Source organism: Gymnoscopelus braueri (genome assembly GCF_963280865.1).
Source record: "Gymnoscopelus braueri genome assembly, chromosome: 22".
NCBI classification, from domain to species: Eukaryota; Metazoa; Chordata; class Actinopteri; order Myctophiformes; family Myctophidae; genus Gymnoscopelus; species Gymnoscopelus braueri.
This window is the reverse complement of record NC_137624.1, coordinates 46995437-47022936: the sequence shown is the minus strand read 5'-3', so window position 1 is coordinate 47022936 and position 27500 is coordinate 46995437. Positions and strand designations below refer to the sequence as shown.

General features: G+C 41.3%; 1 protein-coding gene across 4 annotated transcripts in view; it reads left to right on the top strand.

Moving 5' to 3' along the window:
- Positions 1–27500, top strand: part of LOC308077796 (inositol hexakisphosphate and diphosphoinositol-pentakisphosphate kinase 2-like) — a 70107-nt gene that overhangs the window by 42108 nt on the left and 499 nt on the right. Inside the window, exons 17-31 of one of the 4 annotated variants that reach the window (XM_080418729.1) lie at positions 2348–2489; positions 3348–3571; positions 3955–4082; positions 4305–4419; positions 4820–4927; positions 6918–7034; positions 8528–8692; positions 9310–9351; positions 9976–10155; positions 13991–14066; positions 14463–14582; positions 17299–17367; positions 23774–23917; positions 24353–24448; positions 26701–27500. The exon at positions 26701–27500 is cut by the window's right edge and continues 499 nt beyond it. In XM_080418729.1, coding sequence (XP_080274855.1) covers positions 2348–2489; positions 3348–3571; positions 3955–4082; positions 4305–4419; positions 4820–4927; positions 6918–7034; positions 8528–8692; positions 9310–9351; positions 9976–10155; positions 13991–14066; positions 14463–14582; positions 17299–17367; positions 23774–23917; positions 24353–24448; positions 26701–27302 — 2328 coding nt within the window. In that variant the 3' untranslated portion in view covers positions 27303–27500. The remainder of the gene's footprint in view (positions 1–2347; positions 2490–3347; positions 3572–3954; positions 4083–4304; positions 4420–4819; positions 4928–6917; positions 7035–8527; positions 8693–9309; positions 9352–9975; positions 10156–13990; positions 14067–14462; positions 14583–17298; positions 17368–23773; positions 23918–24352; positions 24449–26700) is intronic. The other 3 variants (XM_080418727.1, XM_080418726.1, XM_080418728.1) reach the window with 3 other exon arrangements.

Genomic DNA, 27500 nt, shown 5'->3' with positions numbered 1-27500 from the left:
TACAAGGTATATATATATATGTCCCCTACTGTCCTCTGTCCCCTACAAGATATATATATGTCCCCTACTGTCCTCTGTCCCCTACAAGGTATATATATATGTCCCCTACTGTCCTCTGTTCCCTACAAGGTATATATATATGTCCCCTACTGTCCTCTGTTCCCTACAAGGTATATATATATGTCCCTACTGTCCTCTGTCCCCTACAAGGTATATATATATGTCCCTACTGTCCTCTGTCCCCTACAAGGTATATATATGTCCCTACTGTCCTCTGTCCCCTACAAGGTATATATATATATGTCCCTACTGTCCTCTGTCCCCTACAAGGTATATATATGTCCCTACTGTCCTATGTCCCCTACAAGGTATATATATATGTCCCCTACTGTCCTATGTCCCCTACAAGGTATATATATATGTCCCCTACTGTCCTATGTCCCCTACAAGGTATATATATATGTCCCCTACTGTCCTCTGTTCCCTACAAGGTATATATATATGTCCCTACTGTCCTCTGTCCCCTACAAGGTATATATATATGTCCCCTACTGTCCTATGTCCCCTACAAGGTGTATATATATATATATGTCCCCTACTGTCCTATGTCCCCTACAAGGTATATATATATGTCCCCTACTGTCCTCTGTTCCCTACAAGGTATATATATGTCCCCTACTGTCCTCTGTCCCCTACAAGGTATATATATGTCCCTACTGTCCTCTGTCCCCTACAAGGTATATATATATGTCCCTACTGTCCTCTGTCCCCTACAAGGTATATATATGTCCCTACTGTCCTCTGTCCCCTACAAGGTATATATATATGTCCCTACTGTCCTCTGTCCCCTACAAGGTATATATATATGTCCCTACTGTCCTCTGTTCCCTACAAGGTATATATATATGTCCCTACTGTCCTCTGTCCCCTACAAGGTATATATATGTCCCTACTGTCCTCTGTCCCCTACAAGGTATATATATGTCCCTACTGTCCTCTGTCCCCTACAAGGTATATATATGTCCCTACTGTCCTCTGTCCCCTACAAGATATATATATGTCCCTACTGTCCTATGTCCCCTACAAGGTATATATATATGTCCCCTACTGTCCTATGTCCCCTACAAGGTATATATATATGTCCCCTACTGTCCTATGTCCCCTACAAGGTATATATATATGTCCCTTACTGTCCTCTGTCCCCTACAAGGTATATATATGTCCCTACTGTCCTCTGTCCCCTACAAGGTATATATATGTCCCCTACTGTCCTCTGTCCCCTACAAGGTGGAATTGACAGTATTAGAGTAAAGAATGACAGTATTATTTGGTGTCAGCCCTGGTACCATTTACTAACTTAGGACCAAGTTCTGTGAGACTGGTGAAGTCAAAGGAAGACAACAACCCAAGACCCCTTGCTTCACTGAGGAATCATAGATTTACAGGCAAGATTTGCACAACGGTACCAAAGACAGATGTCAAAGTTGCAGGGCCCATGCTCAGGTGCCAGTCACTGACTGGCACACACACACCTGCCTGCAAATGGTAGCAGGGCTGACATCAAATAATGCGTAATCTGCATAACGGAACACCAGCTTCACTTGCCCTGTTGCACAGGCCTTATCCTGAAGGGACAAACGTGGCATCTTTCCATGGGGGCAGTGTTGCTGCTTGGAGTATCAACACAAAGGGTTAGGGTTAGGGTGATCGCAGCGAAACTGTGCACACAGCCTCCCTGGATGCCAGAGCAGAAACTTTGCCCCAAATGTTTCACATGGTCCTGTTATAGCGCCACCAGGAGGCCGATCTTTGCAAAACACTTTTTTCAGTACTCTTACTCCTGCAGATTTTGTCCAAACATCACGCAAATCGGTATAAGCGTAACAAGTCAACTGTGTCACAGTAGTTACACCCCTGCAAATCGGTACACAGTATCTCTATAGTCATTAAACCAAACAGATCTTTCAGATTTTTCATATTCCATCCTGATTGGCTAAGATTGGCTTCCAAAGTTTGCAGGAGTGCTCAGTTTTGAATAAAATGCCTGAAATAATGAACCCAATGTGCGATTTCTGTGAAACTTTGCACGCACATTCTCACTAGGCAGAGGAAGAAATGCCACTTTAAAATGTCCAAATCAGCCTCATGGTGGCGCTATAGATGCCTGAACAGACAACGTCACACTGATAAGAACCAGTATGCGTGCGCAGGCCGGCACCAAATGAACCCCATCGCTCATAAGATGCAATGTTAAGAGGAGAGGAGAGGAGAAAGTATTATTTATCTTTTAATATCTAGATGTGAAAACCTCTAGTTATATTCATTATTAATATTATTATTATTACAGTTGGCGCCCACTGGTGGCAGGTCTCTGGTCCAGTCCATGCAGATGATCAAGAATCCAGTGAAAACGTGTGACAAGGTTTACTCTCTGATCCAGAACCTGACCCTTCAGATCAGACACAAGATGGACGACCCCAACTTATCTGGTATGTGATTGATTGATTGATTGTGTCGCGGGTTCGACTCCCGATCCCGACGACCTTTTCTGCGTGTCACCCCCCTATCTCTCTCCCCATTTCCTGTGGGGTTAGTTAGAAAGGTCACAGCCTTTCAGACATCCAGCTGTACCACAGTGAGAATGTATGGTGTATATAAGTGATGTATGTCATTATGATATTATTATTTTAATACTGTATGGTTTGTGTTCCCACAGTGAGACTCTGGAGCTGATGTTATTAATGTATGATGTATATAAATGATGTGTATTAACACATTGCATGCCAGTCGCGTAGATCTACGCGAACCTATTTAAAGCCGCAGCGTGCCAGTCGCGTAGATCTACGCGAACCGCCGATTCCCATTGTAATCGCCCCAGGTGCACTTTCCGAATTTTTTTGATCCATTTCCGTTTCCGGTTTCCGGTCGGAAACGGAATTATTCGGGTTCCGGTTTTTTCGATCGTATCCGCTTCCTGTCTGGGATCCTGTTTAAAACTCGATTTTCTCGGTTGTTGTTTTTCTCCTCGCTGATCACTGTTTACCGTTGAACGGCTGTAGCTTCAAGATGGCGGCACGGATTTGGAAACTGTTTTCGCTGGCCGTTTCTCACGGATCCACTGTGTGTTTAGAACCAAATGAACGCGCACTTTTAACTTATTTAGCGAGGTCTGTGGCGACATGAAAAAAACTAAAAAACAACAATAAAACGCTGGCACTGGTGAGTACATTATGAGATTAAACTCTGGCATGGAATGTGTTAATATAAAGTGTAAATGTATGGAGTATATAAATGATGTATATATATTATTATTATTATTTTAATGTACTGTACGTTTGTGTTCCCAGACATCCAGCTGTACCACAGTGAGACTCTGGAGCTGATGCTGAGGCGATGGTCCAAGCTGGAGAAAGACTTTAAGATGAAGAACGGCCGTTACAACATCAGTAAGGTCCCAGACATCTACGACTGCATCAAGTACGACGTCCAGCACAACAGCTCCCTGCAACTGGACAACACCATGGAGATCTACCGCTTGTCTAAAGCCCTGGCCGACATCGTCATACCACAGGTATGTCAATGACCACACCATGGACATCTACCGCCTGTCTACCACAGCTATGTACAGATGTGACATTCCAACGTTTCAAAGAGACATTGGCACATCAGTAGAACATCAGTAGATGGTCGTCCATAAAGTCTTGTCTCCGAGAAAGTGTGGCATTTGCCAGGTGTGAAATGGTGCCAGGTGTGAATTGGCCTATTTTCACACCTGTTCTAACAGTTGGCTATATGCTAGTTATACTGCTTAATGAAATCTAGGGTTAGGGTTAGTATAATCTCTCTGTTATGTGTATGATAGTGATTTCTTTATGGCATCTCTCATGTTATGTGTATAATAGTGATTTCTTTATGGCATCTCTCATGTTATGTGTATAACTTCTTTCCCATAAGGAGTATGGCATCTCTCAGGCTGAGAAGCTGGACATCGCTAAAGGCTACTGCACCCCTCTGATCCGCAAGATCCGCTCTGACCTCCAGAGAACACAAGACGATGACACCGTCAACAAACTGCACCCTCTGTAAGACCCTAATGTACACATTATACCTTTAATTAACCCTCTGTAAGACCCTAATGTATGGTTAGTAATATAAGTATGTAATGTCTCCTCATGTATTTAATGTGTAGTTACCATAGTAATGTATGGTTAGTAATATAAGTATGTAATGTCTCCTCATGTATTTAATGTGTAGTTACAATAGTAATGTATGGTTAGTAATATAAGTATGTAATGTCTCCTCAGATACTCCCGAGGTGTGATGTCACCAGAGCGTCATGTGAGGACCAGGTTGTACTTCACCAGTGAGAGTCACGTTCACTCTCTGCTGTCCACCCTGCGCTATGGAGTCCTCTGTGATGTAAGGGTTAACTAATGCTGTGCTATGGAGTCCTCTGTGATGTAAGGGTTAACTCTAATGCTGTGCTATGGAGTCCTCTGTGATGTAAGGGTTAACTAATGCTGTGCTATGGAGTCCTCTGTGATGTAAGGGTTAACTAATGCTGTGCTATGGAGTCCTCTGTGATGTAAGGGTTAACTAATGCTGTGCTATGGAGTCCTCTGTGATGTAAGGGTTAACTAATGCTGTGCTATGGAGTCCTCTGTGATGTAAGGGTTAACTAATGCTGTGCTATGGAGTCCTCTGTGATGAAAGGTTAACTGGTTTCTAAACTAAATACTTGGCGCTCTGTGACTTGAGCATCACGATAAAGTTGTTATAAATGTTCCAACTGAAACGATTGTTTGTTTCCCTTTGACAGGAGACCTGTGATGAGCAGTGGAACAGAGCCATGGAATACCTCAAAGTGGTCAGCGAGCTCAACTACATGACACAGATTGTAATCATGCTTTATGAAGACCCCAACAAGGTACCAATGCTGCTGTTTATTGTGTTTATGCTTTATGAAGACCCCAACAGGGTACCAATGCTACTGTTTATTGTGTTTATGCTTTATGAAGACCCCAACAGGGTACCAATGCTACTGTTTATTGTGTTTATGCTTTATGAAGACCCCAACAAGGTACCAATGCTACTGTTTATTGTGTTTATGCTTTATGAAGACCCCAACAAGGTACCAATGCTACTGGTCCATTAGTGTGTGACAGTAGAGTTAACTGATGGTAGGTGTTTGGCTACATGTAGGACTGATGGTAGGTGTTTGGCTACATGTAGGACTGATGGTAGGTGTTTGGCTACATGTAGGACTGATGGTAGGTGTTTGGCTACATGTAGGGCTGATGGTAGGTGTTTGGCTACATTTAGGACAGATGGTGCGTGTTTGGCTACATGTAGGACTGATGGTAGGTGTTTGGCTACATGTAGGGCTGATGGTAGGTGTTTGGCTACATGTAGGACTGATGGTAGGTGTTTGGCTACATGTAGGGCTGATGGTAGGTGTTTGGCTACATGTAGGACCGATGGTGCGTGTTTGGCTACATTTAGGACAGATGGTAGGTGTTTGGCTACATGTAGGACCGATGGTGCGTGTTTGGCTACATGTAGGGCTGATGGTAGGTGTTTGGCTACATTTAGGACCGATGGTAGGTGTTTGGCTACATTTAGGGCTGATGGTAGGTATTTGGCTACATTTAGGGCCGATGGTAGGTGTTTGGCTACATGTAGGACTGATGGTAGGTGTTTGGCTACATCTAGGACTGATGGTAGGTGTTTGGCTACATGTAGGACTGATGGTAGGTGTTTGGCTACATGTAGGACTGATGGTAGGTGTTTGGCTACATGTAGGACTGATGGTAGGTATTTGGCTACATGTAGGACTGATGGTAGGTGTTTGGCTACATGTAGGACTGATGGTAGATATTTGGCTACATGTAGGACTGATGGTAGGTGTTTGGCTACATGTAGGACTGATGGTAGGTGTTTGGCTGCATGTAGGACCGATGGTAGGTGTTTGGCTACATGTAGGACTGATGGTAGGTGTTTGGCTACATGTAGGACTGATGGTAGGTGTTTGGCTGCATGTAGGACCGATGGTAGGTGTTTGGCTGCATGTAGGACCGATGGTAGGTGTTTGGCTACATGTAGGACTGATGGTAGGTATTTCGCTACATTTAGGGACGATGGTAGGTGTTTGGCTACATGTAGGACTGATGGTAGGTGTTTGGCTACATCTAGGACTGATGGTAGGTGTTTGGCTACATGTAGGACTGATGGTAGGTGTTTGGCTACATGTAGGAGCGATGGTAGGTGTTTGGCTACATGTAGGACTGATGGTAGGTGTTTGGCTACATGTAGGACTGATGGTAGGACTGATGGTAGGTGTTTGGCTACATGTAGGACCGATAGTAGGTGTTTGGCTACATGTAGGACCGATGGTAGGTGTTTGGCTACATGTAGGACCGATGGTAGGTGTTTGGCTACATGTAGGACCGATGGTAGGTGTTTGGCTACATGTAGGACCGATAGTAGGTGTTTGGCTACATGTAGGACCGATGGTAGGTGTTTGGCTACATGTAGGACCGATGGTAGGTGTTTGGCTACATGTAGGACCGATGGTAGGTGTTTGGCTACATGTAGGATCGATAGTAGGTGTTTGGCTACATGTAGGACCGATAGTAGGTGTTTGGCTACATGTAGGACCGATGGTAGGTGTTTGGCTACATGTAGGACCGATGGTAGGTGTTTGGCTACATGTAGGACTGATGGTAGGTGTTTGGCTACATGTAGGATCGATAGTAGGTGTTTGGCTACATGTAGGACTGATGGTAGGTGTTTGGCTACATGTAGGACTGATGGTAGGTGTTTGGCTACATGTAGGACTGATGGTAGGTGTTTGGCTACATGTAGGACCGATAGTAGGTGTTTGGCTACATGTAGGACTGATGGAAGGTGTTTTTTAGGACCCCAGCTCAGAGGAGAGGTTTCACGTGGAAATGCACTTCAGTCCGGGAGCCAAGGGCTGTGAGGAGGACAAGAACCTGCCTTCAGGATTTGGATACAGACCTGCTTCTAGAGAGGTAATTATACCTTTATTACCTATATTAATCCTAGATTAATATTGCCTAGTGGGTAGACGGGTCAACGGGTGGGTGGGTGGGTGGAAGGGGCACCGTTGTAAATCCCGCCCACTACATTTGATTGGGTAAAGCGCTGCCTGCTTCCTGATCTGAAGGCACGCCCACTTTTAAGCTAACGCTCACACGTTCTGAGCGGGGCTCCCGACAGATTCAGTAGCACAGCAGCTCTGAACCTGTTCTTGAGAGATTGGAATAGACACACCAGGGACCACTGGCTGCCACAGGCGCACCATTGCTCCGCCCCCTCTGTGTTCCTATTGGCTGGGCTTTAAACATCCATAACTCCAGTTCCCAGCATGTTAAATGCTCCAAACTTGGTAGGTGCCCTTAGACTCCCGTTTTTTATTTCCTACTTCCGGTTTGTCGGATTGCCTTGAAACTTCATCCACACACTCTCTGAGGCATAGATATATATAAACACACTCTCTGAGGGGTGTGGAGTTCAATGGTGCAGGCCGGAAGTGGATCTGTTCACTTCCAGTTTTACCAGGAAGTGGTCGTAAACCCCTGCCTCCCAAACACAAGGTCGCACAGGTATGACCTGGGTGCTGCAAGTGCATCGCCTTTCGGCAGCAGTGTTATAGCAGTGTTAAATGGTAAATGGTGCATTTATATAGCGCTTTTATCCAAAGCGCTTTACATAGATTGTGCATTACATTCACCCATTCACACACACATTCACACACATTCACACACACATTCACACACACACACATTCACACACATTCATACACACACACATTCACACACATTCATACACACACACACACACATTCACACACACATTCACACACACATTCACACACATTCACACACACATTCACACACACATTCACACACATTCATACACACACACATTCACACACATTCATACACACACACATTCACACACATTCATACACACACACACACATTCACACACACATTCACACACACATTCACACACACATTCACACACACATTCACACACACATTCACACACACATTCACACACATTCACACACCGATGGAGGAGGAAACCATACAAGGCACCAACCTGCTCATCAGGAGCATTTAGAGGTTCAGTGTCTTGCTCAAGGACACTTCCACACTAACTCTGGGGGAACCCGGGATCGAACTGGAAACCTCACGGCTTCCATCCGGCCGCTCTACCGGCCACTCTACCCCTGAGCCACTGCCGCCCCATTAAACACTTCAAATGGCCATACTTTGGTGACCATTGCTCTTATCTGCATAACATAGGACTAGTTATTATACATATACCTATGTGTTACCGGTCAGATTGAGTATTAATCATTGGTCGATGTGTTACCGGGCAGAGCGAGTATTAACCATTGGTTGATTAGTTATCGGGCAAAACGAGTATTAATCATTGGTCGATGTGTTACCGGGCAGAATGTGTATTAACCATTGGTCGATGTGTTACCGGGCAGAACGAGGGCTCTAAGAAGAGGTCGCAGAACGACAGTGATGAGGAGACTCCGCCTCCGGGCGTCACTGACCGCACCCCCCTCATGATGTTCACGCCCCTGACCTCTGACCCCATCTACATCAGGAAGTCACCGCTGCCGCGAGGAAAGAAGATCGGCTCTGTGGAAGTAAGTGATACTTATACTTATACATCTATTCACTGATCAATATATATCTTTACACTGATCAATATATATCTTTACACTGATCAGTGAACAGTGGTTAATACATCTATAGATCATTGAACTTAGATGTTTTCAGTTAAACCAATGTTTGAAACTGTTACCATTGGTGACCTTTTTGAATCTCCTGAACCAGACAACGTACAAAGACAAATAAACCCACTTTGTCATAGAATTTTAATACCAGGAATCTAATGGAAAGGTCACTGACATGATTCTGTGTTGGTGAAAAACACACAAATATCACATTTCTGGCTTGTGTTTAGGCATAATATAACTGACCCTAACCCTATACTGTATTATTATTCATTATGTGGTTATATACTGTGTTTTAATACATGGTGTGGTTTTATACTGTATTTTATTCATTATGTGTCATGCTGTATTTTATACATAATATGTTATATACTGTATTTTAAACATTTGGTTATATACTGTGTTTTTATACATTATGTGGTTACAGTATATATTGAATGACTAACCAAATGGTGCTAAATATAGTTCCATTTCTAATACTTTGAATTTGGTTATTTGTCTTTTCTCCTTCCATGCTTTCTTCATAGTTTCCATCGCAGACAGACTTAATCAAGACGTCACCTGGCAAAGTATGACACTATATTCTGCTCTGTCCAAAGAGGTTCAATATGAACCCTCTAGATTTCTGCTCTGTCCAAAAAGTTCAATCCAGTAGAGAGATGGTTCATGGAATCCATCACCTCTCTAATAACATCCATTACTACCTACATCTATACTGTGATATCACCTCCCTAATAGTATATATTCTATTAGGGAGGTGATATCACTCATCTCTAGTATAGATGTACATCTATACTAGAGATGCGTGATATCACCTCCCTTATACTAGAGATGAGTGATATCACCTCCCTTATAGTATATACATCTATACTAGAGATGCGTGATATTGACAACAATCCCTATACTTGTGACCAAACACCTCAACATCGATCATGAAGAATAAGCTCAGGAATGTGCCTCACTTATGAAGCAGGAAAACACAACCTTGACACTGTATGACGATAGGACAATATCCCAGACGATATGCAGTGTCATATGCACTCATGGATGATGTAATAATAATAATAATAATAATAATAATGATATGCTTTCATGGATATATCTCTCAGCTCTAATGTGTGCAGATCTATAATGTTCTATAATCTGTGTGTAATATTTGCTGTGTTTGCCCCTCCCCCCTCTCTCACCTCCAGGAAGAGGAGACACGCCCACTGAGTGTGTCTAGCCCTGACTCTATTGGCCCGTGGCTTCATTATACCTGCGCTGTCGCTACGGGGCGTCGACGACGCCCATCAGGGGACCAAATAACCTCGTCCCCCGTGTCCCCCAAATCCCTGGCTTTCACCTCCAGTATTTTTGGCTCATGGCAACAGGTTCAACATTCCTTCCTTTTCCATTTCATTACGATCACGTTTAACCCAAACCCAAGCTGTTCAGATTAACTCTTAACCTGCCAGGGTTTTTTGAAAATAGTACTCACAGACTGCCAGCATGTTTACAGCTTAAACATAGGAAAAATGATATTTTTTTGTCTGTTTATTTTTTAACATTGAAGTGAATGGAGCAGCAACTTTTTGGAAAATGTTATCTCCTGGTTCTTTGTGACGAACGGAAAAACGGAAAAACCCCAAAAATAAAGACTACATTTAGATTTTTTTTCTTTTTTTTTGCCTAAAACGTTTATAAACCTTTTTGGCAGGCAATGTGTTTAATATCTAATGTTAATCGTGTTAAAGACGTCATGATATGGCTTTATTGCTAACGCTTTTTGCTAAGCTTAGTTCGGAGACGTAGGTTTGGTCTTCCTCAACCAATCGGACGGTCCCGTCCCCTCGGGCTATGGAATCGAGGACTCAGAGCACGGCTGCTGTTTAAAACTTGTAATATGTCGTCTGGACGCCATCTTGAGTTAGATAAAGAACTCTTTAAGTTTAAAACTAGTAATACGTCGTCTGGACGCCATCTTGAGTTAGATAAAGAACTCTTTAAGTTTAAAACTAGTTATACGTCGTCTGGACGCCATCTTGAGTTAGATAAAGAACTCTTTAAGTTTAAAACTAGTTATACGTCGTCTGGACGTCATCTTGAGTTAGATAAAGAACTCTTTAAGTTTAAAACTAGTTATACGTCGTCTGGACGTCATCTTGAGTTAGATAAAGAACTCTTTAAGTTTAAAACTAGTTATACGTCGTCTGGACGCCATCTTGAGTTAGATAAAGAACTCTTTAAGTTTAAAACTAGTTATACGTCGTCTGGACGCCATCTTGAGTTAGATAAAGAACTCTTTAAGTTTAAAACTAGTTATACGTCGTCTGGACGCCATCTTGAGTTAGATAAAGAACTCTTTAAGTTTAAAACTAGTAATACGTCGTCTGGACGCCATCTTGAGTTAGATAAAGAACTCTTTAAGTTTAAAACTAGTAATACGTCGTCTGGACGCCATCTTGAGTTAGATAAAGAACTCTTTAAGTTTAAAACTAGTAATACGTCGTCTGGACGCCATCTTGAGTTAGATAAAGAACTCTTTAAGTTTAAAACTAGTTATACGTCGTCTGGACGCCATCTTGAGTTAGATAAAGAACTCTTTAAGTTTAAAACTAGTAATACGTCATCTGGACGCCATCTTGAGTTAGATAAAGAACTCTTTAAGTTTAAAACTAGTAATACGTCGTCTGGACGCCATCTTGAGTTAGATAAAGAACTCTTTAAGTTTAAAACTAGTAATACGTCGTCTGGACGCCATCTTGAGTTAGATAAAGAACTCTTTAAGTTTAAAACTAGTTATACGTCGTCTGGACGCCATCTTGAGTTAGATAAAGAACTCTTTAAGTTTAAAACTAGTTATACGTCGTCTGGACGCCATCTTGAGTTACCGTAGATAAAGTACTCTTTAAGTTTAAAACTAGTAATACATCGTCTGGACGTCATCTTGAGTTAGATAAAGAACTCTTTAAGTTTAAAACTAGTTATACGTCGTCTGGACGCCATCTTGAGTTAGATAAAGAACTCTTTAAGTTTAAAACTAGTAATACATCGTCTGGACGTCATCTTGAGTTAGATAAAGAACTCTTTAAGTTTAAAACTAGTTATACGTCGTCTGGATGCCATCTTGAGTTAGATAAAGTACTCTTTAAGTTTAAAACTAGTAATACATCGTCTGGACGTCATCTTGAGTTAGATAAAGAACTCTTTAAGTTTAAAACTAGTAATACGTCGTCTGGACGCCATCTTGAGTTAGATAAAGAACTCTTTAAGTTTAAAACTAGTTATACGTCGTCTGGACGCCATCTTGAGTTAGATAAAGAACTCTTTAAGTTTAAAACTAGTTATACGTCGTCTGGACGCCATCTTGAGTTAGATAAAGAACTCTTTAAGTTTAAAACTAGTTATACGTCGTCTGGACCCCATCTTGAGTTAGATAAAGAACTCTTTAAGTTTAAAACTAGTAATACGTCGTCTGGACGCCATCTTGAGTTAGATAAAGAACTCTTTAAGTTTAAAACTAGTAATACGTCGTCTGGACGCCATCTTGAGTTAGATAAAGAACTCTTTAAGTTTAAAACTAGTTATACGTCGTCTGGACGTCATCTTGAGTTAGATAAAGAACTCTTTAAGTTTAAAACTAGTAATACGTCGTCTGGACGCCATCTTGAGTTAGATAAAGAACTCTTTAAGTTTAAAACTAGTTATACGTCGTCTGGACGCCATCTTGAGTTAGATAAAGAACTCTTTAAGTTTAAAACTAGTAATACGTCATCTGGACGCCATCTTGAGTTAGATAAAGAACTCTTTAAGTTTAAAACTAGTAATACGTCGTCTGGACGCCATCTTGAGTTAGATAAAGAACTCTTTAAGTTTAAAACTAGTAATACGTCGTCTGGACGCCATCTTGAGTTAGATAAAGAACTCTTTAAGTTTAAAACTAGTTATACGTCGTCTGGACGCCATCTTGAGTTAGATAAAGAACTCTTTAAGTTTAAAACTAGTTATACGTCGTCTGGACGCCATCTTGAGTTACCGTAGATAAAGTACTCTTTAAGTTTAAAACTAGTAATACATCGTCTGGACGTCATCTTGAGTTAGATAAAGAACTCTTTAAGTTTAAAACTAGTTATACGTCGTCTGGACGCCATCTTGAGTTAGATAAAGAACTCTTTAAGTTTAAAACTAGTAATACATCGTCTGGACGTCATCTTGAGTTAGATAAAGAACTCTTTAAGTTTAAAACTAGTTATACGTCGTCTGGATGCCATCTTGAGTTAGATAAAGTACTCTTTAAGTTTAAAACTAGTAATACATCGTCTGGACGTCATCTTGAGTTAGATAAAGAACTCTTTAAGTTTAAAACTAGTAATACGTCGTCTGGACGCCATCTTGAGTTAGATAAAGAACTCTTTAAGTTTAAAACTAGTTATACGTCGTCTGGACGCCATCTTGAGTTAGATAAAGAACTCTTTAAGTTTAAAACTAGTTATACGTCGTCTGGACGCCATCTTGAGTTACCGTAGATAAAGTACTCTTTAAGTTTAAAACTAGTAATACATCGTCTGGACGTCATCTTGAGTTAGATAAAGAACTCTTTAAGTTTAAAACTAGTTATACGTCGTCTGGACGCCATCTTGAGTTAGATAAAGAACTCTTTAAGTTTAAAACTAGTAATACGTCGTCTGGACGCCATCTTGAGTTAGATAAAGAACTCTTTAAGTTTAAAACTAGTAATACGTCGTCTGGACGCCATCTTGAGTTAGATAAAGAACTCTTTAAGTTTAAAACTAGTAATACGTCGTCTGGACGCCATCTTGAGTTAGATAAAGAACTCTTTAAGTTTAAAACTAGTAATACGTCGTCTGGACGCCATCTTGAGTTAGATAAAGAACTCTTTAAGTTTAAAACTAGTAATACGTCGTCTGGACGCCATCTTGAGTTAGATAAAGAACTCTTTAAGTTTAAAACTAGTAATACATCGTCTGGACGTCATCTTGAGTTAGATAAAGAACTCTTTAAGTTTAAAACTAGTAATACATCGTCTGGACGTCATCTTGAGTTAGATAAAGAACTCTTTCTTGAGTTAGATAAAGAGTCTCCCTAATTAAAAACAGGTGCAAGTGGAGGAATGTGAGCTATGGGAATCACACGGGTGAATGAAATCATGATTCATATTTATTAACACTCACATTATGGTTTTTATTGTCATTTGTTTTTCTCTAGGTCCTGGCAGAGAACACTTCTCACCTGCAAAGACCTCCCAGAATGCACTCTGAACTCAAGCTGACTACTGGCTTAGGTAAGAATTATTATTATTATTATTATTATTATTAGTAGTAGTAGTAGTAGTATTATTATTATTATGATATAATATTATAATGAGTATATAATATATTATTATGAAGATAAGGTTAAATTGTTGAAATACTCCGCTGTCCTTTGTGCCGCGTGACATTACCGCCATGATGCCTAAACTTCCTGCCAGGCTGCTCACAGACTTTTGTGGCAAGAATCTTCCTATCAGATGCATGCACGGTGCATGAGCGTGTGTGTGTGTGTGTGCGCGCACGCGCGCGTGTGTGTGTGTGTGTGTGTGTGTGTGTGTGTGTGTGTGTGTGTGTGTGTGTGTGTGTGTGTGTTATATGTCTAACTCTCATCAGGGTCAGTGTGTGTGTGTGTTCTGTCTCTAACTCAGGGTCACATTGCGCTGGTCTGTTTAGCACCATGGTGCTAGGAGCTTCCTCCAGTGCACCAAACCTCCAAGATTACGCTCGCGCGCATCGCAAAAAGCTGACCTCTCCTGCCTTCCTAGATGGTATGTGCTGACCCGCACACATCTGTTGGATCAAAACAAAAAACAAAAAACTAAACAAAAACATCAATCCTCATTTTACCAACCATTGTTCATTTCATCATTACAAAGACTCCATGTCAAGATTCCATTCAAGTTGTATTTGAAGTCAGTTGTGAGAAAGACGTCTTCTAAACAAATCATTTAATAAACAGGCTGCAGCAGACTGACAACTCTAACACTAAGGACAAAACCAAGTTATACTTCCAAGCTTCTCAGCTCTACGTTCTGAACGCTAGACCCCGCCCACTCAGTAATCTGCCTAGCAACACCAAGCCAATGAAGCATTGTTTATATAGTGCTCTCAGAGTTGCCTTCAAAGGAGCTAGTTTTGTACTTCTACTCCAGTCTATTGGATAAATTCATCCATATTCGTCATTGAAGATGCACTTCTGTTATATATGGGGTAGAAGAGGCTCTCAGCTCATTTGTGTTCTTGAGCAAGACACTTAACCACTCCATCTGAGCCAAAGGTCAAAAGCTATAGGAAAAAAACAGTTCAAAGGTCAAAAGCTATAGAAAAAAAAACTGTTCAAAGGTCAAAAGCTATAGAAAAAAAACAGTTCAAAGGTCAAAAGCTATAGAAAAAAAAACAGTTCAAAGGTCAAAAGCTATAAAAAAACATTTCAAAGGTCAAAAGCTATAAAAAAAACAGTTCAAAGGTCAAAAGCTATAGAAAAAAAAACATTTCAAAGGTCAAAAGCTATAGAAAAAAAACTGTTCAAAGGTCAAAAGCTATAGGAAAAAAAAAAGTTCAAAGATCAAAAGCTATAGGAAAAAAACTGTTCAAAGGTCAAAAGCTATAGAAAAAAAACTGTTCAAAGGTCAAAAGCTATAAAAAAAACAGTTCAAAGGTCAAAAGCTATAAAAAAAGTTCAAAAGTCAAAAGCTATAGAAAAAAAAACAGTTCAAAGGTCAAAAGCTATAGGAAAAAAAACTGTTCAAAGGTCAAAAGCTATAGAAAAAAAACAGTTCAAAGGTCAAAAGCTATAAAAAAACAGTTCAAAGGTCAAAAGCTATAAAAAAAATCACACCCTGTGTGAAGTGGGCGGTGTCTTGCTAGCTAATCACAATACTGAATGGAGTCAACCAATCATGTACAAAAGATAAATACATTTATTGAAACACTCTTTATGATGGACGAAACCATAACTTGAAAAAAACCAATAATTGGTTTTTTTCAAGTTATGGTTACTTATATAGGGCTATGCACATGTGTCATGTGACACTGGCCAATCACAGTCCTGAATAGACTGTGATTGGCCAATCACAGCGCAGGATAATTCTACAAATTTCCTGGGCCCAGATCACAGCGCAGGAAAATGTACATTTTTCCAAATCTCACTTATAGGGGCGGTTTCACCGCCCAAAAACAGTTCAAAGGTCAAAAGCTATAAAAAAAAACAGTTCAAAGGTCAAAAGCTATAGAAAAAAAAAAATTCAAAGGTCAAAAGCTATAGAAAAAAAACAGTTCAAAGGTCAAAAGCTATAGAAAAAAAAACAGTTCAAAGGTCAAAAGCTATAGGAAAAAAAACAGTTCAAAGGTCAAAAGCTATAGAAAAAAAACTGTTCAAAGGTCAAAAGCTATAGAAAAAAAACAGTTCAAAGGTCAAAAGCTATAGAAAAAAAAGGGAACCCCTGGTGTCTTGGTTGCAGGTCCAGAGTAGGTGATCATATAAGTGAGTAACCTGTAAACTCACATGTCATGTAATGTAATGTAATATAATGTAGTGTAGTGTAGTGTAACGTAGTGTAGTGTAATGTATCCATCATCAACTGCTTATCTGGAATCGGGTGGAGGGGGTAACAGTTCCAACAGAGAGCTCCAGACTTCTCTTTCCATAGCAACATTACAGCTCAGGGATCCTGAGGCGTTCCAAGACCAGTGTGGAGATGTAATCCCCCCATCTGGTCCTTGGTCTGCCAGGGGTCTGCCAGGGGTATCCTCCTCCTAGTGGAGATATATATAGTCCATCTGGTCCAGGGAAGGTCAACATTAAAACTGTTGTGACTGAAGGGAAGGTCAACATTAAAACTGTTGTGGCTGAAGGGAAGGTCAACATTAAAACTGCTGTGGCTGAAGGGAAGGTCAATATTAAAACTGTTGTGGCTGAAGGGAAGGTCAATATTAAAACTGTTGTGGCTGAAGGGAAGGTCAACATTAAAACTGTTGTGGCTGAAGGGAAGGTCAACATTAAAACTGCTGTGGCTGAAGGGAAGGTCAATATTAAAACTGCTGTGGCTGAAGGGAAGGTCAACATTAAAACTGTTGTGGCTGAAGGGAAGGTCAACATTAAAACTGCTGTGGCTGAAGGGAAGGTCAACATTAAAACTGTTGTGGCTGAAGGGAAGGTCAATATTAAAACTGTTGTGACTGAAGGGAAGGTCAATATTAAAACTGTTGTGGCTGAAGGGAAGGTCAATATTAAAACTGTTGTGGCTGAAGGGAAGGTCAACATTAAAACTGCTGTGGCTGAAGGGAAGGTCAACATTAAAACTGTTGTGACTGAAGGGAAGGTCAATATTAAAACTGCTGTGGCTGAAGGGAAGGTCAACATTAAAACGACTAAACCAAATCCTCCTTTCCTTTCCGCACCACTCATCCCCCTCTTCTGCATGTCATCTGTCACTCCCTTATGTTCTTCCAACTCTTATACATTTTGATTTGTCTTTTTCTCAGAGGCCACGCCCACGCATGGTCCTGGAGTAAAAAGATTTTCAGTCTCGTTTGCGCGACACCCAACAAATGGTACGTTTGCTTTTTACCTCATCCATTTGATTTGAGTTTTTGTTTGAATTAGTCCTCCCCAACCAAGGCATGTGCTCCCGCTCAGAACATATGGAATAACAGCTCTAGCTACAGGATTGATTGATTGATTGATTGATTGATTGATTGATTGATTGATTGATTGATTGATTGATTGATTGAACAGACATATAATAGTTGGCGAAATGGCAACTTCACATGTTCAGTTGTTCATAAAACATGCTAAGTTGCACACAAAATAGGCTAAAGTAAGACTGATAAATCCCCGTTGTCAGGCACGAACACAGCAGCAAATCTACAAACCCCAAAGCATGTTCATCTGCCTCTTATTCTGGGCTTGCAGATCTGCTATGTTCGGTGCGCGACGGACAACACCATGTGACAAATCAGGCTTCTTCTGTCTGCCTTCCGCACGTCTGTAAAACCTTTATTAATAATAATAATAATAATAATAATAGCTTGAATTTTTATAGCTCCTTTCATGAACCCAAGTATGCTTTACATCAAAAACAATGAACAACCAACAAAGTAAACAAACACTAGCCTGGCATTGTCCAGACTGATAACGTGGATTCACTCTCACGTTCCTCCCCGGTATCAGTCTGGACTTCGGCCAATAGGGAGCGAGTATGAGAAATCAGAAAATTATTTTGATGCTTTTCACTGTTGTACGGACAGCAGTTGAAACGCAGTCACTGATTGGCCCGATCATTTTCTGATTTCTCATACTTGCTCCCTATGGGCCGAAGTCCAGACTGATACCGGGGAGGAACGTGAGAGTGAATCCACTTTATCAGTCTGGACAATGCCAGGCTAAACAAACACATAACCACACAAAACAACTAACAACTATTTGCCATAAATCTGAGATAATTAGTAATGTAATCAGCAGTCACTGTTAGCGCAGCACCACACCACCCCACACCACACCATGATAACTCTGAAGCCTGATTGGTTGGATGTGTTATGCACCGCTGATAACCCTGAAGTCTGATTTAAGCCTGAGTTGTACTTCGCTGCACGATGGGTCACGCACCGAAAATAAAAGCCTATAAGTTCACAATGCACCACATTGTGTGCATTGTGACACATTGTGAGCATTGTGACACATTGTGAGCATTGTGACATATTGTGAGCATTGTGTGCATTGTGTGCATTGTGAGCATTGTGTGCATTGTGTGCATTGTGTGCATTGTGAGCATTGTGTGCATTGTGTGCATTGTGAGCATTGTGTGCATTGTGTGCATTGTGTGCATTGTGAGGACTGTGAGCATTGTGTGCATTGTGTGCATTGTGAGGACTGTGAGCATTGTGAGCATTGTGTGCATTGTGTGCATTGTGAGGACTGTGAGCATTGTGAGGACTGTGAGGACTGTGAGCATTGTGTGCATTGTGAGGACTGTGAGCATTGTGTGCATTGTGACACATTGTGAGGACTGTGAGCATTGTGAGGACTGTGAGCATTGTGTGCATTGTGAGGACTGTGAGCATTGTGTGCATTGTGAGGACTGTGAGCATTGTGTGCATTGTGAGGACTGTGAGCATTGTGTGCATTGTGAGCTAGACACCGCTGTTGCATGTCAAAAATAACCAATCTACTGTAGATTGGCACGCGAGAAGATCTATGACGCAGTACAAATGAAGCATTTGGCTGATTTATGTGTTGTCCAGCGACATGCGCTGTGCATTCAAAACACTGACATACTTTTTACACTAAAAACACCAAAATAATTTAAAATAAAATAAAAAACACAATGCAGTCGCTTTCATTGTCCGTTTTCATTGCAGGTACATGTGCAACCATTACACACCCATGTGCAACCATTACACACCCATGTGCAACCATTACACACCCATGTGCAACCATTACACACCCATGTGCGACTTCCATTCACCTTGGTTGTTCCTGAGACCATGTCTAGTGTAGGTGGCTCAGTGTCTAGTGTAGGTGGCTCAGTGTCTAGTGTAGGTGGCTCAGTGTCTAGTGTAGGTGGCTCAGTGTCTAGTGTAGGTGGCTCAGTGTCCACACCATGTCTAGTGTAGGTGGCTCAGTGTCTAGTGTAGGTGGCTCAGTGTCCACACCATGTCTAGTGTAGGTGGCTCAGTGTCTAGTGTAGGTGGCTCAGTGTCCACACCATGTCTAGTGTAGGTGGCTCAGTGTCTAGTGTAGGTGGCTCAGTGTCCACACCATGTCTAGTGTAGGTGGCTCAGTGTCTAGTGTAGGTGGCTCAGTGTCCAGACCATGTCTAGTGTAGGTGGCTCAGTGTCTTGTGTAGGTGGCTCAGTGTCCAGCTAATTCCATGGAATGTTTATTTGACTTAGACCGGAGTAAAGGTCACTGACCACCATGGAATTATCTGTGTTCTGTTCTGCAATGGATACCAGATGTGTAGGAAGGAGGAGCTTGTGGAAGTGAATTGTATTTGAACGCCTCTCTCACTGTGGAGGGACATTAACATTTGACTAACCTAGGCAGGCCTATCGTAATAAACCAAGTGAAGAATGATTCCTGACTCCTGTCCAGTTATTATCAGAACCTGACCACTGAATTTACGTAGTAACACCGACCGACGGTGGGCGGCAGGGCGGACGGTGGACGTCACAACGTAACATGCGGATCTGCACCAACACTGGTCAGGGGTCTGACACACCAGGGACCATGTGTGACACCCAGGCGCACCATTACTCCGCCCCATCTGTGTTCCTATTGGCTGGGCTTTAAACAGCCACTAACTCCAATTCCCAGCATGCTAAAGGCCCCAGACTTGGTGGGTGCTCTTAGACGGCCAATAGGGACGTAATCTGCTGATGCCCCGCCCCCTCTGTGTTCCTATTGGCTGGGTTTTAAACAGCCATAACTACAGTTCCCAGCATGCTACAGGCTTCAAACTTGGTTGGTGGTTCAACAGACTTTCAATTTGATCAGAAATTACCTCTTTGATTGCCCTAAAACTTCACCCACACACTCTTTGAGGGTGTGGAGAACTGTGCAACCCATTAGTGCCCCTACTTCCCAAACGCAAGGTTGCACATGTATGACAGCTGGACATGGGTGCTGCAAGTGCATCGCTGCTCTGCAGCAGTGTTAAAAGCAGTGTTTAACACTTCAAATGGCCATACTTCACTGTTAAAGCAGTGTTTAACACATCAAATGGCCATACTTCAGTGTAATAGCAGTGTTTAACACATCAAATGGCCATACTTCACTGTTAAAACAGTGTTTAACACATCAAATGGCCATACTTCACTGTTAAAGCAGTGTTTAACACATCAAATGGCCATACTTCAGTGTAATAGCAGTGTTTAACTCTTCAAATGGCCATACTTCAGTGTAATGGCAGTGTTTAACTCTTCAAATGGCCATACCTCTGTGACCATTGTTCTTATCAGTGCAACATAGGACTAGGTTTGAAGGCATAGGACTAGGTTTGAAGGCATAGGACTAGGTTTGAAGGCATAGGACTAGGTTTGAAGACATAGGACTAGGTTTGAAGGCATAGGACTAGGTTTGAAGGCATAGGACTAGGTTTGAAGACATAGGACTAGGTTTGAAGGCATAGGACTAGGTTTGAAGGCATAGGACTAGGTTTGAAGGCATAGGACTAGGTTTGAAGGCATAGGACTAGGTTTGAAGACATAGGACTAGGTTTGAAGACATAGGACTAGGTTTGAAGGCATAGGACTAGGTTTGAAGGCATAGGACTAGGTTTGAAGGCACAGGACTAGGTTTGAAGACATAGGACTAGGTTTGAAGGCACAGGACTAGGTTTGAAGGCACAGGACTAGGTTTGAAGACATAGGACTAGGTTTGAAGGCATAGGACTAGGTTTGAAGACATAGGACTAGGTTTGAAGGCATAGGACTAGGTTTGAAGGCATAGGACTAGGTTTGAAGGCACAGGACTAGGTTTGAAGACACAGGACTAGGTTTGAAGACACAGGACTAGGTTTGAAGACATAGGACTAGGTTTGAAGGCACAGGACTAGGTTTGAAGGCATAGGACTAGGTTTGAAGGCATAGGACTAGGTTTGAAGGCATAGGACTAGGTTTGAAGACATAGGACTAGGTTTGAAGACATAGGACTAGGTTTGAAGGCATAGGACTAGGTTTGAAGGCACAGGACTAGGTTTGAAGGCACAGGACTAGGTTTGAAGGCATAGGACTAGGTTTGAAGGCATAGGACTAGGTTTGAAGGCACAGGACTAGGTTTGAAGGCATAGGACTAGGTTTGAAGACATAGGACTAGGTTTGAAGGCATAGGACTAGGTTTGAAGACATAGGACTAGGTTTGAAGACATAGGACTAGGTTTGAAGACATAGGACTAGGTTTGAAGACATAGGACTAGGTTTGAAGGCATAGGACTAGGTTTGAAGACATAGGACTAGGTTTGAATACATAGGACTAGGTTTGAAGGCATAGGACTAGGTTTGAAGGCATAGGACTAGGTTTGAAGGCATAGGACTAGGTTTGAAGGCCGCATAGCGACCTGAAAATCTAGTACTGTATAAAAGCAATGCCTCTGTCGGTCAGCAGAGGTAAAATAGAACGAGTAGTTTGCAAGTTCTGGGCAATATATAGCATATTATTTAGCATATTTTAATGTATAGCATATTTAGAATATTATAATGTATAGCATAGTATTTAGCATATTATAATGTATGGCATCTGTTATGACTTTGTGGAATGTTGGTGGTTTGTTAATTTTGGCTTTAATCTGCTTTTCTAAACGGCTCAGTCTTTTCCAGTATATTCAGTGGTAAGTAGCTTTTTCCCCTCGATGTTTGATTTAATCATTCCATTAGTTTTCCTTGTGTTCCCTATAGTTTACACTGATGATTTAATCATTCCATTAGTTGTCCTTGTGTTCCCTATAGTTTATACTGATGATTTAATCATTCCATTAGTTGTCCTTGTGTTCCCTATACTGCCCTGCCAAGGTAAAGAGCAGTAACTACGTTTTTGGACACACCGACTTATTTGTGTATCCCAAAGGTCAAATTAGCCTTTGTGATTTGGGGGGATAAACAATTACCTCAAGAACAGATGTAAAATTAGTGTAATATCACTTATATGCCGATATCTCATTTGGCTGACCAGTTGAATCACTTTTAAACCCATTTTTCAGCGATTTTTCTTTTCGTAGTTACTGCACTTTACCTTGGCAGGGCAGTATAGTTTACACTGATGGCTTCATGTGTAAATCAACTTGTTTTATCACCTTCAACGCATTGTTATACGCATTCTCAAACGTTAAATATGTTATGTATATATTGCATTGTTATATATATATAGTTATAATTTGGCATTCTCAAACATTAAATATGTTACATAATATATAGATTTGTAATTCAGTGTTTGAACAGCTCGATGTGCCTGCACAACATTCACAAAACGTCCAGTAAAGAATGTTTAAACATTCACAAAACGTCCAGTAAAGAATGTTTTTTAGCGGTGCCAGCCGCTCTACATTTGACCGTGTGTGTTTGTCCGTCCGTCAGAGCAAGGCATAAACAGCTGCAGCTGATTGCAACACAAAGATGAAACCAATTAGTCTTTTCCTTTATTTTTTGTATTTTTTATTGTCTTGTTTACAAAAAAAAAAGAAGAAGAAATGTGATAATGATGTGTACGTTGTACATTGTCAATAAATAAATCATTAAAAAAAAAAAAAGATGAAACCAATTACACTCATTAAAAACAAACAGGAGACAGTGCAACATATGCACCATTTAAACACATGCGTGCAGTGCGCGCACGCACACACACACACACACACACACACACACACACAGACACAGACACAGACACACACATACACACACAAATCAGGTTTAACTGGTCTAGAATCAGTTCTTATAATGACGTCTAGAATTAGTTCTTATATGAAAGTGTAACCGGTTTTGAACCATTCGTCTTTTGGTCTTTTATCTTTGATTAGGAACACCTGTGTATTTTAGCTTTGATTAGGAACACCTTTGTATTTTATCTTTGATTAGGAACACTTGTATTTTATCTTTGATTAGGAACACCTTTGTATTTTATCTTTGATTAGGAACACCTTTGTATTTTACCTTTGATTAGGAACACCTTTGTATTTTATCTTTGATTAGGAACACCTGTGTATTTTATCTTTGATTAGGAACACCTGTGTATGTTATCTTTGATTAGGAACACCAGTGTATTTTATCTTTGATTAGGAACACCTTTGTATTTTATCTTTGATTAGGAACACCTGTGTATCTTATCTTTGATTAGGAACACCTTTGTATGTTATCTTTGATTAGGAACACCAGTGTATTTTATCTTTGATTAGGAACACCTTTGTATTTTAAAGCTTTATGTAACAATGGACCAAACATCAATCCCATATTTCCGTTTTGTGTCCAGGGTTGGAGTTGTACTCCACGGTTCCGTCCATCTGTCCTCTGGAGACTCTGCACAACTCTCTATCTCTGAAGCAAGTGGACGATTTCCTTGTGTCCATCGCCATGTCACATGACTCCGACTCCAACATGTCCGCCTCGTCTACAGGTTACCTTACCTTACCTTACCTTACCTTACCTTACCTTACCTTACTGTTCTGATCTTACCCATGAGCTGTGTTTGGAAGGGATTTTTAACCTTATATCTTAACTTAAATTACTTTACCTTACCTTCTCTCCTACCCATCAGCTGTGTTTGGAAGGGAAACTAAACTTTGCCGGTTCTGAAATAGAACCAACGTTTTTTCAAATTGGTTTGAAGATTTTGCCCTTTACTGAATACTAAATATGGGTCATCACATCACGTCTAGAGGAGAACAACAATCAAATATTGTCTGTGTATCGTTTAATGACGTGAAACGATGCATTTGTCAACATTCTGTAGAGAATTACACTGAACACACACAGTTGACCCCCTCACTTCAGAACAATAGGATGTAGATTGTTTGTCTCTAATGTATTGTTGTCTCTGGCTGTTCAACAGCTGTGAAGAAAGCTCCTCTCAACACATATACTCCTGCTAAAGTCCTGCCCTGTCCCTTCACACAAGGAGCAAAGGTCCTTGACAATGCTGCAAACGGTAAATACTCATTCAGAACTCCTCTCCATTAAATACTCATCCTCTGTATATGAAAAGAGGATGACAGAACTCCAGACCTCCAGTCTTCTATTGTCCAATGTTGGTGAGTTTTTGCTAATTGTATTCTCAGGAGTAGGGATGGGTATCGTTAGGATTTTTACGAGTCCGGTTCTGGTTCCGATTCTGCTTATCGGATCCGGTTCCTATCGGTTCCATATTTCGGTTCCAAAATGATAAAAAAATAAGAGGTCAAATGTTTATTTAATAGAGATGCACCGAATGGAAAATTCTTGGCCGAAACCGAATACCGAATACAGGAAACACTTGGCCGAAAACCGAATAGCCGGAAATTATTAATAAATAAAAAAATATATATACATTTTTTTTAAAGTTTTTTTGTACCATTTATGTCATGGCTGTGCCTCTGTTGTAGAGCTACATGATTATGGCAAAACTTATCATAACTATAATGGTTCCATATTGAGATCAGTTATTTAACACAAACATATTTATTTATTGTGTAGAATTATTGATTTACTATTGTGTAGAAATAAAATATAATATGCCTCAAAACATTACCCTGCCATATTCAAGAAATTAAAACAAATATTGAATAGCCTATCAAAAGGCATTATAATGTCTGCAGTTGCATTATTGCACACAGCCAAAATGCATTCATAATATTAGGTCTGCCATTCCTTCCTTTTGAAGAAGTCACTTTCAGTTTCATTTTTGCAAGACAGACACACACACACACACACACACACACGCGCGCGCGCGCGCGCACACACACACACACACACACACACACACACACACACACAATCAAACAGAAGCGTTCACAGCTGGTGTTAATTATTTTCCCCTGCGCGAGCTCTTAACTAATGTTACACCCTCTGACAATCTGACAAGTGGATTCTAGTTTTCAACAGCAAATCTTGGTTACAAAGTTTGCAGGGCAGGCTGTTCCTTCTCTTACTACTTCAGTTCAGACGGTGGTGAGTGAGGGGAGGGGAGGGGGGGGGGGGGAGGAGCAGCAGCTCTACTCCTCCATACAGAGAGACGCAACTGATGTATACTTCTCCATACAACGGTGTTTTACCGGATTTGTGATTTTTTATCAGATTGTGCTGTTTGTGTAGGACTTCTAAACGCCTTTGTTTGAACGGCTTTTAGCGCGTCTAGGAACCGATATGCAGAACCGAAATTACATATTTTTTATGGGTACCCGGTACCGACCATTTCTTTTATCGGTTCCTACTTGGAACCGTATTTCGGTACCCAACCCTACTCAGGAGTGGCACCCAATGTGGCCTTTTGCTGCTGTAGCCTGTTGTTAGGGTCTAACCTGTTGTTAGGGTCTAACCTGTTGTTAGGGTCTAACCTGTTGTTAGGGTCTAACCTGTTGTTAGGGTTAGGGTCTAACCTGTTGTTAGGGTTAGGGTCTAACCTGTTGTTAGGGTCTAACCTGTTGTTAGGGTCTAACCTGTTGTTAGGGTTAGGGTCTAGCCTGTTGTTAGGGTTAGGGTCTAACCTGTTGTTAGAGGATGTTCTTTCAATCATTACAGCCGACACCTTGTTTCTCTACGGATTTTTCTGTTTTTTCGCACCATTCTATGTAAACCATAGAGATGGTTGTGTATCATTCTATATAAACTATAGAGATGGTTGTGTATCATTCTATATAAACTATAGAGATGGTTGTGTATCATTCTATATAAACTATAGAGATGGTTGTGTATCATTCTATATAAACTATAGAGATGGTTGTGTATCATTCTATATAAACTATAGAGATGGTTGTGTATCATTCTATATAAACTATAGAGATGGTTGTGTATCATTCTATATAAACTATAGAGATGGTTGTGTATCATTCTTTATAAACTATAGAGATGGTTGTGTATCATTCTATATAAACTATAGAGATGGTTGTGTATCATTCTATATAAACTATAGAGATGGTTGTGTATCATTCTATATAAACTATAGAGATGGTTGTGTATCATTCTATATAAACTATAGAGATGGTTGTGTATCATTCTATATAAACTATAGAGATGGTTGTGTATCATTCTATATAAACTATAGAGATGGTTGTGTATCATTCTATATAAACTATAGAGATGGTTGTGTATTATTCTATATAAACTATAGAGATGGTTGTGTATTATTCTATATAAACTATAGAGATGGTTGTGTATTATTCTCTGTAAACCCAACCATCATCGGTGAATGTTGTTTCTCCTCAGAGAGCGTTGCCACTACCAGAGCCCACAAGTCCATGAAGCTTCCAGAGCCGTGTAAACCTGGACCTCCCGCTACCCCCCACCAACGTCCTGGACCTCCTTCTGGACCTCCCCCAACCCCCCACCAACCTCCTGGACCTCCTTCTGGACCTCCCACAACCCCTCACCAACCTCCTGGACCTCCCCCAACCCCCCACCAACCTCCTGAACCTCCCTCTGGACCTCCCCCAACCCCCCACCAACCTCCTGGACCTCCCTCAACCCCCCATCAACCTCTTGGACCTCCCCCAACCCCCCACCAACCTCCTGAACCTCCCTCTGGACCTCCCCCAACCCCCCACCAACCTCCTGGACCTCCCTCAACCCCCCATCAACCTCTTGGACCTCCCCCAACCCCCCACCAACCTCCTGAACCTCCCCCAACCCCCCACCAACCTCCTGGACCTCCCCCAACCCCCCACCAACCTCCTGGACCTCCCCCAACCCCCCACCAAACCAGTGGGAACAACAAACAACGGGTCCATTCCAGCGCTGACATGGAGCTGGCATCAGGAAGTCGTCCAGTTCCAGCAGAACCCCTGAGTCCTCAAGCCTCCGTCAGTTGAACGCTGTTGCAGGTGCTTTTGTTGCCACGCCAACCAGAGTCGGGCGGTAAAACGTTTCTGTATAGCTTTATGTTTTTGCCCTGCGGATTGAAGACACAACACCCCCAAAAATGATTCCACTGACTATTGTGAGAATTTGTGACTATTATGTGAGTGTGCGGAGTGGCGAAGGAGCTAGCGGTAGCGTTAGCAGAACAG